Source organism: Oncorhynchus kisutch, linkage group LG4, assembly GCF_002021735.2.
Source record: "Oncorhynchus kisutch isolate 150728-3 linkage group LG4, Okis_V2, whole genome shotgun sequence".
In the NCBI taxonomy this organism is placed as follows: domain Eukaryota; kingdom Metazoa; phylum Chordata; class Actinopteri; order Salmoniformes; family Salmonidae; genus Oncorhynchus; species Oncorhynchus kisutch.
Genome location: NC_034177.2, coordinates 72614618 through 72630099, shown reverse-complemented (window position 1 = coordinate 72630099; position 15482 = coordinate 72614618). Strand labels below are relative to the sequence as shown.

General features: G+C 38.4%; 1 protein-coding gene across 1 annotated transcript in view; it reads left to right on the top strand.

Annotated features, from left to right (window-relative positions):
* LOC109889968 (protein tyrosine phosphatase receptor type E) overlaps positions 1–8694 on the top strand; it is a 47290-nt gene extending 38596 nt beyond the window's left edge. Inside the window, exons 18-21 of the mRNA XM_031823580.1 lie at positions 5448–5573; positions 5803–5954; positions 7023–7158; positions 7364–8694. Of these exons, the coding sequence (XP_031679440.1) occupies positions 5448–5573; positions 5803–5954; positions 7023–7158; positions 7364–7438 (489 nt within the window). The 3' untranslated portion in view covers positions 7439–8694. The remainder of the gene's footprint in view (positions 1–5447; positions 5574–5802; positions 5955–7022; positions 7159–7363) is intronic.
* The last annotated feature ends 6788 nt before the right edge of the window (positions 8695–15482 follow it).

Here is a 15482-nt window from a genome sequence, read left to right as displayed (position 1 = left end):
CAAAATAAAGTATAAAAAATAAAGTCTAAATAAAACATAATAAAAAGTCAGTTTGAATGACACTGAGGGGCATTGTTTTCACAGCTAATGCCGGTTTGCCTGAGGCTGATGCTGTGCAGGTGTTTGTACACATGCATATACACTCTCATTCAAATACACACATACACGGACACACACATATGTAAATAGTGCCAGACATGCACTCAAACATATACAGTTGGCCTTGCTGTTATGATTTTAGTTGTCCTTGATGTCCTTTTTTTGCATTGTTGTTTTCTGTTTTTACTGTAGTCTTTTTATTTTTTCTCATGAGTTCATTTTCTTGCTTGTTGGTGCATTGGGGGGGTTCTTGGGGGTGGGGAATGGAATTAACTAACGTTTTCATTATTATTTTTTATTATTATTTTTTTTAATTTTTTTTTCTTGGGGGTGACTGTGGGAGGCTTCTCGGGTGGTTGAGGGACAGCTATGAGGGACTGTGGGGGGGTCTTGGAGGGCTCGCGTCCCTGTTTTTTTGGGCCTTGTGGGAGATCTGTCGAAGTGCCCTTGAGCAGGGCGTTGACCCTGGAGGCTTCTGTGTGTCGCTCTGAATGGGAGTCTGTTGGATGACTGGTGTGGTGTAGTTGTTGTGCGGCTTCACTGCAAGTATATTGTATGTTTTGAATATTCAATAAAAACTTTTTTTTAAATAACAAGAAAAATATATAAAAAATATCAAAGGGGCATTATCCGTTAGATATTCTCAGATATTTATAAAGGCCAAAATATAGCCTTGCAAATATCCATAATGGCACTGTACAACGTGACTGTGTTTGAAAGACTATTTTCCAGTCAGCAACCATTTGTTTACCTTTATTAGACAACGTTGTTCCAATATTTCTGTAATTCAGTGATATTTATTCCCATAGTAATTCGTTATGGATCCATAACTAAATAAACATCAGCATTTTGAAAGAGTATTTTTATCATTATTTTATTAACAAAAGCATAAAGATTCTGATGAAGAAATACTGTACTGTACAGTATAGGCTTTTACATTTGTCGATACAACAATGCAACAAATACATTGACCATCTCAGCAAGGTTTTACCTGTGGTCGTAGAGCTGGGTGGAAGTGCGACTAAAATGGAGTTTAAATAAACATCCACATTTGAATGTCTTTTTTCTCGTTATTTTATTAACGAAAGCTTAAAGATGTTGATGAAGAAATACTGTACTGCTGTTTTGAGTTAGAAATGTAACACTTTGGAGTACTTATGCATCAAATACATTGCAAGTTGAGGGATTTTCAATACAGTAGACGGGCAAAAAAAAAGTATGTTGTCTTTCTAATAGGAAACATTTGCATGATGGGCTACACCTGCTACAGTACTACAAGTGTTTGAAAACCTGTTTTCAAAATGCCTCCAGTTGTCCATCACTACTGTAATTAGTGTTTATATCTTGTTTTAATTCTTTATTGTAACCACAATGTCACAAATAATTTGTATCTACTTTTCCAATTACTTTTAGAGTTTGGGATTTACAAATGCGCTCTTTTCATTATTAGTTCATTTTTTTTAGTTTGAACGTGCAGACTTTTTTTCTTTAAATTATTGTTTTATGTAGAATGCTACATTTTTGATCAGTTGCAATTGTAAGTAGGCCTAATAAAAAAATCCTACTTCTATTAGACTGGTAAGCCTCACAGCCTACCTCAGCCAGTTGTTATATTATATAGGTCTAGGCTCCAAAGAAATAGACTCCAATTAAACCCTCTTGTTATTTGTAAAGTAAAATTAAAATGAAGATAATTGTTGAAATTAATTGCTCAACTGGTGTAGGTTTTCTCCGTCTGTTGGTGTGCAACACTTGCATAACAAGTTAGCTATATTTTCAGCGCCAGCCAATGTTCACCTCCTATTGATTGTGCTGCGGTTGTCGCTAGTTGTTTTTAAAATGTAACCTTTAACTAGGCAAGTCAGGTAAGAACAAATTCTTATTTACAATCCCAGCCTACCCCGGCCAAACCCGGATGACGCTGGGCCAATTGTGCGCTGCCTTATGGCACCCCCAATCACAGTCGGATGTGATACAGCCTGTATTCGAACCAGGGACTGTAGTAATGCCTCTTGCACTGAGATGCAGTGCCTTAGACCGCTGCACTATATGGGTGCCATGACCAATATAAACTCAGCAAAAAAAGAAGAAAAATTTTCAGTACCCTGTCTTTCAAAGATAATTTGTAAAAATACAAATATCTTCACAGATCTTCATTGTAAAGGGTTTAAACACTATTTCCCATGCTTGTTCAATGAACCAAAGAACAATTAATGAACATGCACCTGTGGAACAGTCGTTAAGACACTAACAACTTACAGACGGTAGGCAATTAAGGTCACAGTTATGAAAACTTAGGACACTGAAGAGGCCTTTCTACTGACTCTGAAAAACACAAAAAGAAAGATGCCCAGGGTCCCTGCTCATCTGCGTGAACGTGCCTTACACATGCTGCAAGGAGGCATGAGGACTGCAGATGTGGCCAGGGAAAAATTGCAATATCCGTACTGTGACATGCCTAAGACAGCCCTACAGGGAGACAGGATGGACAGTTGATCGTCCTCGCAGTGGCAGACCACGTGTAACAACACCTGCACAGGATCGGTACATCCGAACATCACACCTGCGGGACAGGTACAGGATGGCAACAACCACGGCCAACACCAGGAATGCACAATCCCTCCATCTGTGCTCAGACTGTCCACAATAGGGTGAGAGAGGCTGAACTGAGGGCTTGTAGGATAGTTGTAAGGCAGGTCCTCACCAGACATCACCGGCAACAATGTCGCCTATGGGCACAAACCCACCGTCGCTGGACCAGACAGGACTGGCAAAAAGTGCTCTTCACTGACGGGTCATGGTTTTGTCTCACCAGGGGTGATGGTCAGGTTCGCGTTTATCGCTGAAGGAATGAGCGTTACACCAAGGCCTGTACTCTGGAGCGGGATTGATTTGGAGGTGGAGGGTCCCTCATGGTCTGGGGCAGTGTGTCACAGCATCATCGGACTGAGCTTGTTGTCATTGCAGGCCATCTCACCGCTGTGCGTTACAGGTACCCTTCCTGCAGGCTCATCCTGACCTGACCCTCCAGCATGACAATGCCACCAGCATTGCTCGTTCTGTGCGTGATTTCCTGCAAGACAGGAATGTCAGTGTTCTGCCATGGCCAGTGAAGAGCCAGGATCTCAATCCCATTGAGCATGTCTGGGACCTGTTGGATCGGAGGGTGAGGGCTAGGACCATTCCCATCAAGAATTGTCCAGGAACTTGCAGGTGCCTTGGTGGAAGAGTGGGGTAACATCTCACAGCAAGAACTGGCAAATCTGGTGCAGTCCGTGAGGAGGAGATGCACTGCAGTACTTAATGCAGCTGGTGGCCACACCAGATACTGACTGTTACTTTTGATTTTGACCCCCCCCCCCCCCCCTTTGTACAGGGACACATTCTCCATCTCCTTAGCTATCATACTTGAATTACACTGATTTCAAAACTCAGTCTTCCAGAAAGTGGAGAGGAACACTTATGCAGTTTTACTACGCAATACATATTTTTAAAGACCGCGTTAGACAGGGTTACCTAGACATACTGACCAGCTCAAATAGACAGAAGCATGCTATATGGCAGACCAATCCATACTCATCTCTCGGCATGTCCAGCCCACTTATTATCTCAGCCAATCATGGCTAGCGGGAAGGTTGCTGACTTTCTTTGTGTCTAAACCAACAAGGCTCTTCATTTAACTATTTTATTTGTATTTACAAGTTTGTTGTTAAGACACATTAAAGTTTCTGACAAAAAAAACATATTTGGATCACATATATACATTTTCTTAGTATATCAGGTATTATGTTTTGTACTTTGTGATAAAATAAAGAATTATATGTGCCTCATTTGCATATAGACTGAGTATACCAAACATTAGGAACACCTTCCTAATATAGAGTCTAATATAGAGTTGCACCACCCCTTTTGCCCTCAGAACAGCTTCAATTCTTTAGGGCATGAACTCTACAAGGTGTCGAAAGCGTTCCACAGGGATGCTGATCCATGTTGACTGCAATACTTCCCACAGTTGTGCCAAGTTGGCCGGATGTCCTTTGGGTGGTGAACCATTCTTGATACACATGGGAAACTGTTGAGTGCGAAAAACCCTGCAGTTTTGCAGTTCTTGACACACTTCTTGGCTCCCGAGTGGCGCAGAGGTCTAAGGCACTGTATCTATATCTATGCAAGAGGCGTCACTACAGACCCTGGTTCGATTCCAGGCTGTATCACAACCGGCCGCTATTGGCCCAGCTTTGTCCAGTTTAAGATTTGGCCATGGAAGGCTGTCATTGTAAATAATAATTTGTTCTTTAACTGACTTGCCTAGTTAAAGAAAGTTTTTTTTTTTTAACTACACTGATTGAAGTGTATTTAACAAGTGACATCAACAAGTGATAATAGCATTATACCGGCAGCAGAGTTGCCACCAAATTACTGTGACATCAATAAGGGATTATAGCTTTCATTTGGATTAATCTATTCAGTCTATGTCATGGAAAGAGCAGGTGTTCTTAATGTTTTGCACACTCAATGCATATTTCCACACTGAGGTTGGAATAATACTTTGAAATTATGAACATGATGATACTACCCTTTTAGTGTAAGAGCTGTTTGAAAAGACCACCTGAAATTTCTGTCTGTTTTGATGAGATGGAGTTTTGGCCTTCCTGGTGACATCACCAGGCGGTAAATTAGTTAATGGACCAATAAGAAAGAGAGTTCCAAACCTCTCTGCCAATAACAGTTGTGGGACTATAGTAAATGAAGAATCAATATTTTTTAGATTGAGTATTTATTGGGTCATTATGTTAGTATATTATGTATGTTTGTAATAGTGTGTTATATGTGAAAATGTGTTTGTATTATAAATTGTATTTTAATGTTTAAGGACTCTTGGAAGATTAGTCCAAATGGGGACTAAAATAGATCCAAATCTAAATCAAATCAAAAAACAGCTAGTTTCCAGTTTTCCCCTCCCCACTCAGACCACTCCCAGACAGTCCCAACAAAATTCTTGCTTGAGAAATTGCTCTTTGTTAAGATGCTATTTTTGGTTCTTTTGACCATTTTAATTGAAAACAATCACACTAAGGCACTTAATTCTTAACCAGAAATGATTTGATATTGGGATAAAAAATGTCTGTGTTGCCTTCAGTTCGAATTAACACCAGCCCTGGTATAGAGGAACAGAGAGACTGTATAAATGTAGGTCCATTATCATTACCTTTTCTTTTAAACCATTATCATTTCTACACAGTTTTGATGTGTTATTTGTCATTTAAATGTAGATTGACGTCGTTTTTCCCACCCGTGGGCCATATGTTTGACACACCTGCCTTTCCTCAATCTGTCACTTTCCCCAGGACAAGTGTTTCCAGTACTGGCCAGCAGAGGGCACTGTGACATTTGGAGACTACACTTTGGAGCTGAAGGGGGATGCACTATGTGACACTTTCACTCTGAAGGACATGGTGCTCACATATGGACCAGTGAGTTTCCTTCACATAAACAAGCTACCTGATGTGCATTTTAAATATATTATTTGTGATGTAAGTCATTTTTGTCCTTGTGGATGACTGGGTTTGGTTCTCAATCAATGGCTTTCTGCTATCTCAATTTGTGTCTTATCTTGAGCATGTCAAGTTCAAGTTATGTTTATTTTTCATTATCAGGTATACTAATGTATATAATGATGAAACACATGTTTCCAATCACCAGGAAAAGCAGTCACGGCACGTCAGGCACTTTCATTTCCATGGCTGGCCTGAGATCGGAATACCGGCAGAGGGAAAGGGAATGATCGACATCATTGCTTCAGTGCAGAGACAGCAACAACAGTCTGGAAACCACCCTATTATAGTACACTGCAGGTAAGGAACGGATACTGTTAACACAAACCAAATCTGGGAGCCGCAAAACACTCCCATTACTCTTTCAACTGACCTTTTTTTCTGACATAAAATATTAGGATCATACCAAACACAAAATTATGTTTCAAAGAATATAGATTACTTTTTACATTTTTGGCACTCTGTAATATCGGTTTCAATACATTATACAGTACATTTAGCCTTTGTAGACTCTGTTTTATAGCACAACTCTTTATAAAGACTTTGCTGTGAAAGCTATGATCAGAACGTACATAGCTCCAGGTGAAGTACTTCTAATGCAGCACGGCCCACTGGGATTGATCCAATCCACTGATTCACAGTCAATTAAAACCTCTCAAAGTGAAATCTCCTACGACTCCTGCTTTGATTAATCTGATAGAATGAGCTAACGACAGGAAATGGTGTCTTCACTCTCTCTCATATTCATTCATCAGGGCCTGTCTAAAGAGGGGCTTTTTAAAGCTTTTTCTCCTCCGCTGGGAATGGGGGCTTGCCCATTACAACACCCCTCTCTCCTCTACCTCTCTCGCTGGCATTGTAAGAACAGACTCAATCCAAAGAGGCTGAGAGAGCTACCAGACACGTTAGTGTTAGTGTTATTAGTACTATTAGTCAAAGGTCACCTTTTCTCCAGCAAATTATTTTCAATATAAATGGGAAAAACTGGGGTAAGCTGTAGGGTTCACAGTATAGCCCTATGACTAGGGGAATGGGAGACTAGGAATCTATAGATCCATCAACTCTACTGTTAGAGATCTCTCCTATCAACCACCAACTAGACAACTTACCTGTGTTGTTGAGCACTAAGGAAAACCAGCACTGTAAAGACAAATGTTGTAAAATCGGTGCCTTTCTTTGGCGCTCAATGAAGTGCAATCGGCATGATGGCGAACTGGTAGACCCCTGACAGTGTACGGAATGTAGTATACTTCCTTGACTCACGTTCAGTTCTAAGCACATATTAAAGGTCCTCTAATGGTAGTTACTGGGTTTTAGAGCAAGCGTAGCTGTAGATGCTGATGGTTCTGTCCTGGGTTTATTTCTCAGTGCTGGTGCGGGTCGGACCGGTACATTCATCGCCCTGAGTAACATTCTGGAGCGGGTGAAAGCAGAGGGCCTACTGGACGTGTTTCAGACTGTCAAGAGCTTACGCATGAAGAGACCACACATGGTTCAGACTGTGGTAGGTATTATATATTGTAGTATAAACGCATTGTTTTTCTTGGTAGGATACCATTTAGTCATAGAGATTCAATGCATGAGAGAGAGGTGAAATACATTACAATTATCTTCGAAAGATTGACAATGATGCTTTATTCAAATATTGGTTTTCCAACTGTATTGTAAGTGATTTATGGTCATGTTGTTTGTAATTTTTGTCATTTCAGGAACAATATGACTTCTGCTACAGAGTGGTTCAAGATTTTGTTGACATTTTCTCAGACTATGCCAATTTTAAATGACAATATCTGCTATATACCCATGTATATTTCCACGTAACATATGCAATTTTGTCAGAACCTTCTTTTCTAAGCTCTTTCAAGCTCTTTTTACACTTTGCACTTACCCACAATACTTAAACATATTGTACCATATTTTATTATACAGGTAACTGCCAAAATAAGGAAATGAGGGATACAAAGTATATTGAAAGCAGGTGCATCCACACAGGTGTGGTTACTGAGTTAATTAAGCAATTTACATCCCATCATGTTTAGGGTCATGTATATTCATCCATTATTTTGGCTACCATGACAATGCCCCCATCCACAGGGCATGAGTGGTCACTGAATGATTTGATGAGCATAAAAACAATGTAAGCCATATGCTATGGCCGTCTCAGTCACCAGATCTCAACCCAATTGAACTTATGTGAGATTCTAGAGCGGCACCTGAGACAGCGTTTTCCACTACCATCAACAAAACACCAAATTATGTTATTTATTGTGGAAGAATGGTGTCGTTCCAGACACTTGTAGAATCTATGCCACGGTGCATTGAAGCTGTTCTGGCTCGTGGTGCCCAACACCCTATTAAGACACTTTATGTTGGTGTTTCCTTTATTTTGGCAGTTACCTGTATATGTTTGCTTATCTGTCTGTTTGTTAAAAAGAGCCCAAATGAAAATGGATTATTATCTCTATTTAGTCACGGACGTTTCATCATTCATCTAGCTTTGTCTCCTCAGCATTTGTATGTCAAATGTTTTGAATTGAAAACATAAGACCAAAACCGGCGTGAAGGGTTTAATTGAATAGGTTCTCGGACTCAAGACAATACTGAAAATTATGTTATTATGTACATACTGTGTGTATTAATTAAGTTATGCATATAATCTTTTTCTATTTATATAATGTAGAATTTTATGTACATTTTGAGTTTTACTGATAGTCTATGTTGAAGAAATGACCATGAGATTGCCTTTCGTTGCCTGTGGTCTGTACTGTAGACATGGCACATACTGTAGAACTCCTGCTGTTGTAAAAATACACAACCTGTCATGAGAGTTTGTGACAAGTGACTTAACAAATTAACATTCAGTTTTTGGTGTGTATGTTGTCTGTTTCATCATAACAGTCTATTGAGTATCCAATGGAAAACAATCCATTTGGACAACTTTGAATTGCCATCTGTTTCAAACAGCAATTTTGATCTGACCTCACTCACAAATGGCTGTTCATATGTACACGGTTGTAATAACTTTTGTACAACTTATTTTTTAAACTATGTTGGACCTTCCATTTCAGCATTTGCATGTTTGAATGAAACAGTGCCATACAAAGATTAGAAAAATGTTCTGATCAAGTTCAAATTGTCCCCAAGTGACTTCAACTTCAATATACATAACTAAGGCAGCAGATTGTTTAATGTTTCTCAAGACTAACCTAAAAAGGAATTAAATTTCAATCAAATGAGTTGATTTTCATGATATCCTTATGGTGTATAGAACATGATTGGGATTAAAGCAAATGATTATAATGCTCATATACCCCCCAAAATGTGTATTGAATGTATAGAGTTCTCAATTAGAGAAGTGTCATTTAGAGCCAGGCAGCAATTTTCTGCTTGGTAAGTATTTATAGCCACAGTGCTCTCATACCACTAAATAACTGGGTTATTGATAATAGTAATTGATTCATGGAAGTTTCAGGAAGATATTTTATTGATTTTCATTGTGCTGTAGTTTACTGTGAAATCTATATTTTAGCAATGATCATAAATAAATAGAATTTAAATCCAAATGACCTGGTTACCCAGTTATTAAGTGTTAAGGCACTCCACAGGGCTATCCTTTTCATGCCAAAGGTACATTTATGGATTCATAGCCTGTTAGGTAAAGATACAAGTGTAAGGATTATGTCTTCTTACAGAACATTTAGAATCAGTCTTGTGTACAGAGTATGAAATTGAGCCATAATGTAGCGCTCAAGCATCTTGTTCCTGTATATCTCTTGTCTGTATGAAGTAGAAATTTCATTTGTCAAATCTGTCTGCAATAAATGCATTGAAAATAAACAAATTTGCCATTAATTTCTGAATATTTGTAAAAGATACAAAACATGGGTATCAAAGTCACTTTTTTGTTGACTACCGTTCAAGTTTGAGGTCACTTAGAAATGTCCTTGTTTTTGAAAGAAAAGCAACATTTTTGTCCATTAAAATAACATCAAATTGGATCAGAAATACAGTGTAGACATTGTTAATGTTGTAAATTACTATTGTATCTGGAAACGGGCAGATTTTTTATAGAATATCTACATAGGCGTAAAGAGGCCCATTATCAGCAACCATCACTCCTGTGTTCCAATGGTATGTTGTGTTAGATAATCTAAGTTTATCATTTTAAAAGGCTAGTTGATCATTAGAAAACCCTTTTGCAAATATGTTAGCACAGCTGAAAACTGTTGTTCTGATTAAAGAAGCATTAAAACTGGCCTTCATTAGACTAGTTGAGTATCTGGATCATCAGTATTTGTGGGTTCGATTACAGGCTCAAAATGACCAGAAACAAAGACTTTTCATCTGAAACTCATCAGTCTATTCTTGTTCTGAAAGATTAAGGCTATTCCATGCAAGAAATTGCCAAGAAACTGAAGATCCTGTACAACGCTGTGTTCTACTCTCTTCACAGAACAGAGCAAACTGGCTCTAACCAGAATAGAGTGGGAGGCCCCGGAGCACAACTGAGCAAGTGGACAAGTACATTAGAGTATCTAGTGTCTCACAAGTCCTCAACTGGCAGCTTTATTAAATAGTACCCGCAAAACACCACATCTCAACGTCAACAGTGAAGAGGTGACTCCGGGATGCTGGCCTTCTAGGCAGAGTTCCTCTGTCCAGTGCCTGTGTTCTTTTGCCCATCTTAATCTTTTATTTTTATTGGCCAATTCTGAGATATGGCTTTTTCTTTGCAACTCTGCCTAGATGGCCAGCATCCCGGAGTCGCCTCTTCACTACTGACGTTGAGACTGGTGTTTCTGGCCATTTTGAGCCTGTAATCGATCCCACAAATGCTGATGCTCCAGATATTCAACTAGTCTAAAGAAGGCAAGTTTTATTGCTTCTTTCACTGGCACAACATTTTTCAGCTGTGCTAACTTAATTGCAAAAGGGTTTTCTAATGATCAATTAGCCTTTTAAAATTATAAACTTGGATTAGCTAACACAATGTGCCACTGGAACACAGGTGTGACAGTTGCTGATAATGGGCCTTTTAAGGCCTATGTAGATACTCCATTTAAAAAATTGCCGTTTCCAGCTACAATAGTCATGTACAACATCATTAACAATGTCTACACTGTATTTCTGATCAAATTGATATTATTTTAATGGACAAAAATGTTGCATTTCTTTCAAAAACAAGGACATTTCTAAGTGACCTCAAACTGTTGAACGGTAGTGTTCACTGACTTCACCTCTTAACACATTATAAATATGTTTGTTTCCATCAAATGCAGTTTGAAGCTTATGCACTAAGCAGGTGCCATTAGTGACATTTGGTGTCCATTAGGCACTTAGTGTGTCACACCTGTGGAGAAGGGATTCTAATCCTGATGACACAGACTGTTCCATGTCTAACGACCCCTATAAAAGGGACTCATGATATTCCCACCACAGTGTAGGAAGGAATACACAGAACGGAGAAAGTATGTGATTCATATAAGTATATTTAAAATTGTTAACTAATGTGCATTTGTGGGTAGTTCATATATACTGTACAATGTGCATATTCAATAGGTAATCATTGCAAGATGATCGCAAACTTCTGCTTGATGTAAAAATACATTATTTTTGACGATCACATTTAGCTGGTATTTGACTAGCTTTCTTTCCAGCTCCCATGGATCTTAGCAACAGAACGGTCGTGCGGGTGGTGGTGTTGGCGTTGGTAGCGCAGGTCACGCTCTCTCAGCACTGGTCGTATGGCTGGCTACCTGGAGGGAAGAGAAGTGTTGGGGAGCTGGAGGCCACCATCAAGGCAAGTACTATTTACCTCTACCTGTAACTACTGTTACAGCTATGTCTACATGTGCATACTGTACATGTAATTGTCCTTTAAGGAAATCTACTGTGTCTTGAAAACCTGTGAACATTTAAATGTGGCATTTATAGGGATAGTTTGTGTGGAATATTAGTTCAAGAGGCATTTTCAAGAGTATATTGGCAATGTATATTAATTCAACTCTGTAAGGGTGTTGCATAAAGGGTATATGGGTAATAGCCTTACAAATTCCTCCTACATATTGCTATCCAGATGATGGACACAGGAGGTGTAGTGGCTCTTCCTGAGGAGACAAGTGCACATGTCTCAGAGAGACTGAGACCATATGATGTAGTAAGTAGTCATATTAATTTATTAGGTTAGATATTGTATTCATTATATTCCTAATGGCCAATTATTTATGGTTCATCTGAAGATGCTAAATTTTCTCCTGGTAAAATATGTTGTAAACAATATACCAAAGTATCTGAAATAAATGTTTAGTTAAGAGTAATGGCTGACAAATGGAAATCTTCCCTGAATTTAGCAAAGTGATACCTATAAATGTAGGGAGACAATGTTGCTCATGTCTGACACATCAGTATAATATACAACATAAAGTAGACTTCTGAAGTTAACGCTTTGATTTCCCTAGATATTGAAGAAATGGATGCCCCATAAATAAACAACTGAGACCATTATTCACAAAAGAAGCGAGAAGACAACATCAAGCAGACATACAGCATCACTATCAACATCAATGATGGAGCATTCAACTACAGTTCTGTCCATATCCAACAAACATCACATTTAGATTGATGTTATTTACTTGAAGTATAACACTTTAACCTTCTGTAAAAGTGTAATAAAGAAGTGATTCAAAAGGAGAAGTATCTTTGTATGTCTATTGAACGTCCTTACAATACAGGAGCTTAAGTGTCCTATCCCAAATTTCAATTGATCAATTCGTGATCCATCCAAATCTTTAGGTGGAGTTGACAGACCATTAATTGATTATTAACATACATTTGCTTGCTATGACCGACAAGCATGATCAACTTGTGATGCAACGATCGTAGCATGGCAACAGCAGGTAATTAAGTCAATTTATAAAACATCTATGGTGTCATTAGATTGAAACAGGGGTTTATGTCCCTTTTGTAATTAGATTATAGATTATTGCTTGTCAGTCATGCATCATTTCAAAGGGAAAATCCACACTACCAGGACATTTGTTTCCCCTCAAATTTCTGTGAGAGTATGTCACTTGTTGAATAATTGAATTTGCATAGTTAAAAATAATTCTGAAATGTCATGAGGGTTGACATGTTTCTCATAGTTTTGCCAGGACCATAGGCATCACAAAAAGAAAATGTGTTAAAACTTTCATGTCGTTCAATAAATTGCTGTTAATTATAAAAATTGGAATTGCATATCAGGCAAGGAAAGGAATTAGCAGGGGCATATGTTTTAAAGAGAACTCATTTCTGGCAAAGCCCCACAGACAGGGTACCGTACTAATCGCGTAGTGTATTAGGGGCCCATGATTCATGAACTGTACTGACACGAGGGACACCCTACACTGTTAGCGTGTGGTTGTGATGCACACCAATGAACCCAGACCACTGGTACTTTTGGGAAAAGGTGAACCGTAAAAGCATGTAGAATTGGAAAGAAATAAAACCAATTTCCATTGCACTTTCAGAACAATGGTTATTAATTTGTGATCCCTCACATTGTTAGTTTAATATTCATGGTCCAATTTGCATAATGCAATACTTTTCTTTGATAGGGAAAGACATGTATTTTACTTTAAAAGCGTACTTTACTCATTTTTGTTGCTGAAGAACATGCTCCAACTATTGCAACTAAACACATCTATGATTTTGCCGGTTGTAGTGAAGTTATGCCTGTTTTGCCTGTGTGATTCTTGGGTTATGTTTCTCCAGCTCATATATTCTTGTTTTTTTTCATACTTTTTCACTCAAATAACACAGAATTGGTTCATGAGGCAGGTTAGTGGTATATATATTTGGTTAATATATGTTTAGGTCTACCCACACATTCATTATATAATGTTCCAGTTGTAACCACCACCTTCTTAAATCCCCCTTGCAATCTTTTGTTTGAAAATATAACTTTCTTTTCCAGTTTAATTGCACATCTTTTAATGCATTTTTATTTCTTTTTTTAGCTGGTTTCTATGTTCCCAAATTGGATTTAACCTCACTTTCTCCTTCCCAGACCCCCGGGTGGATATTCACTTTGTTTACCTCAAATTAAACTTCATATTGTTTACAACCTCTTAGTCCCTGAACATTTTATAGCATTTTGGAATTATTTATTTATTTATTTGTGGTAATGATTGGAGTGTTGGGATTCATTTCAATGTTGCCCTCATCTGCATGAAAATTATATAATTAACTTTTGATTAACCAGCTCGGCAGTTTGCTCCCCTATGCACACTGGTGAATGGTACCCACCGCATTCTAATGACTGTTTTCCAATTGAGTGGTGACCTTTTCATCAAAGACCTGCAACCGGAGTTAAACAACAGTGGCAAATAATCATAGTGGAGACAATGGTAGAGGCCGGCAGGCTAGGATGTCATCTTTAAATATAACAACAGAGATGAAAGCAACCTTATTGGGCTTTAGTGATGGTGGCGGAAAGCCAAGTGCTTGTTGGTTGGCCATTGTTCAAGCTTTGGAGGTCACATCCATTGGCGCATTGAGAGGGAAAGGACAGGAAGGTAGAATGGTGCATTGTTACTTGTCCTCGCTCGGAGGGAATACTATTATGAAGGGCAATACATTTTGATTCTTTGTGCCATTTATTAATCTTCAAAACAATACTTTTTTTTGATAATAGCTTCAGGGAAGAAAAAAAAAAGAGTCTGAAAACCCGTCCATCCAAGGCTAAAGCATTTCATAGAAGTGTATCCGTCAATCAAGTACATCCAACAAACATCCATAATTTCATAATCAGTTTCGACGATTATCTACAGTATAACATATTGTCTCAATATGCTATTTTCATACATTCATCACTTAGACCAGTTAAGATTGAGTGTATGATAAAGTTGTATTCCATAGTAGGTGACTTATTACAATGTCTCTTATTATTAACAGCTTGGTGAATATCCCATGAGGTAACTGTGAGACGGAATATGAACTGAAGTTTCATGTGGGTAGTAGGCTACTACGTTCCCGCAGGCTATAGAGAGAAGCAAAGTCAGTGTTCAGAAAGAGTTTAAATGCCAGAAAGGTCTTGATACTTCAGAGGGTACTTAAAGGGATTTTAGCAACTCATAGTCAGGATGTCCATCAAGGAACTTGGGATGACAAGGTTATGTGGTGGTATGAGGACTTTGTGAAATCATTAGCCTATTTGATGAGACAGTCTATATTATTTGGCATTTCAACTACGACAGCAGTGCTGAAAAAATTAGAATAATGATTATGTTATTGTTATACTTTGGACTGTGAACAACGAAGCACCATTGCAATAATGTAGTTACTATGCCCCCCTCCAAAAAAAAAAATTTGCTCAATGAATGAAAATGGTTTCATAATGTGCCACATATTTATGTTAACGTTTTGTCATATCCACATTTCCCCACATGGTGACACTCTTGAGCTGTCTGATTATGAATCTGGTTTGTACCTCATCCAGCACTTCAATCAATACAAGTTGAACATTCCTCAAAATCAAACAAAGAATTCAATCAAACGACTGTCACTTCAACCGATTGCAACATGCATGTTGTATATGTTGTTGAAAACATGAAGAATACACACTATATATACAAAAGTATGTGGACACACATACAATTAGTGGATTCAGCTCTGTCAGCCATTCCCATGGCTGACAGGTTAATAAAATCAAGCACAAAGCCAAAAATTGGCAGTAGAATGGCCTTACAGAAGAGCTTAGTGACTTTAAACATTGCAACGTCATAGGATACCACCTATCCAATAAGCCATTTCGGCAAATTCCTGCCCTGCTAGAGCAGGGTAAGTGCT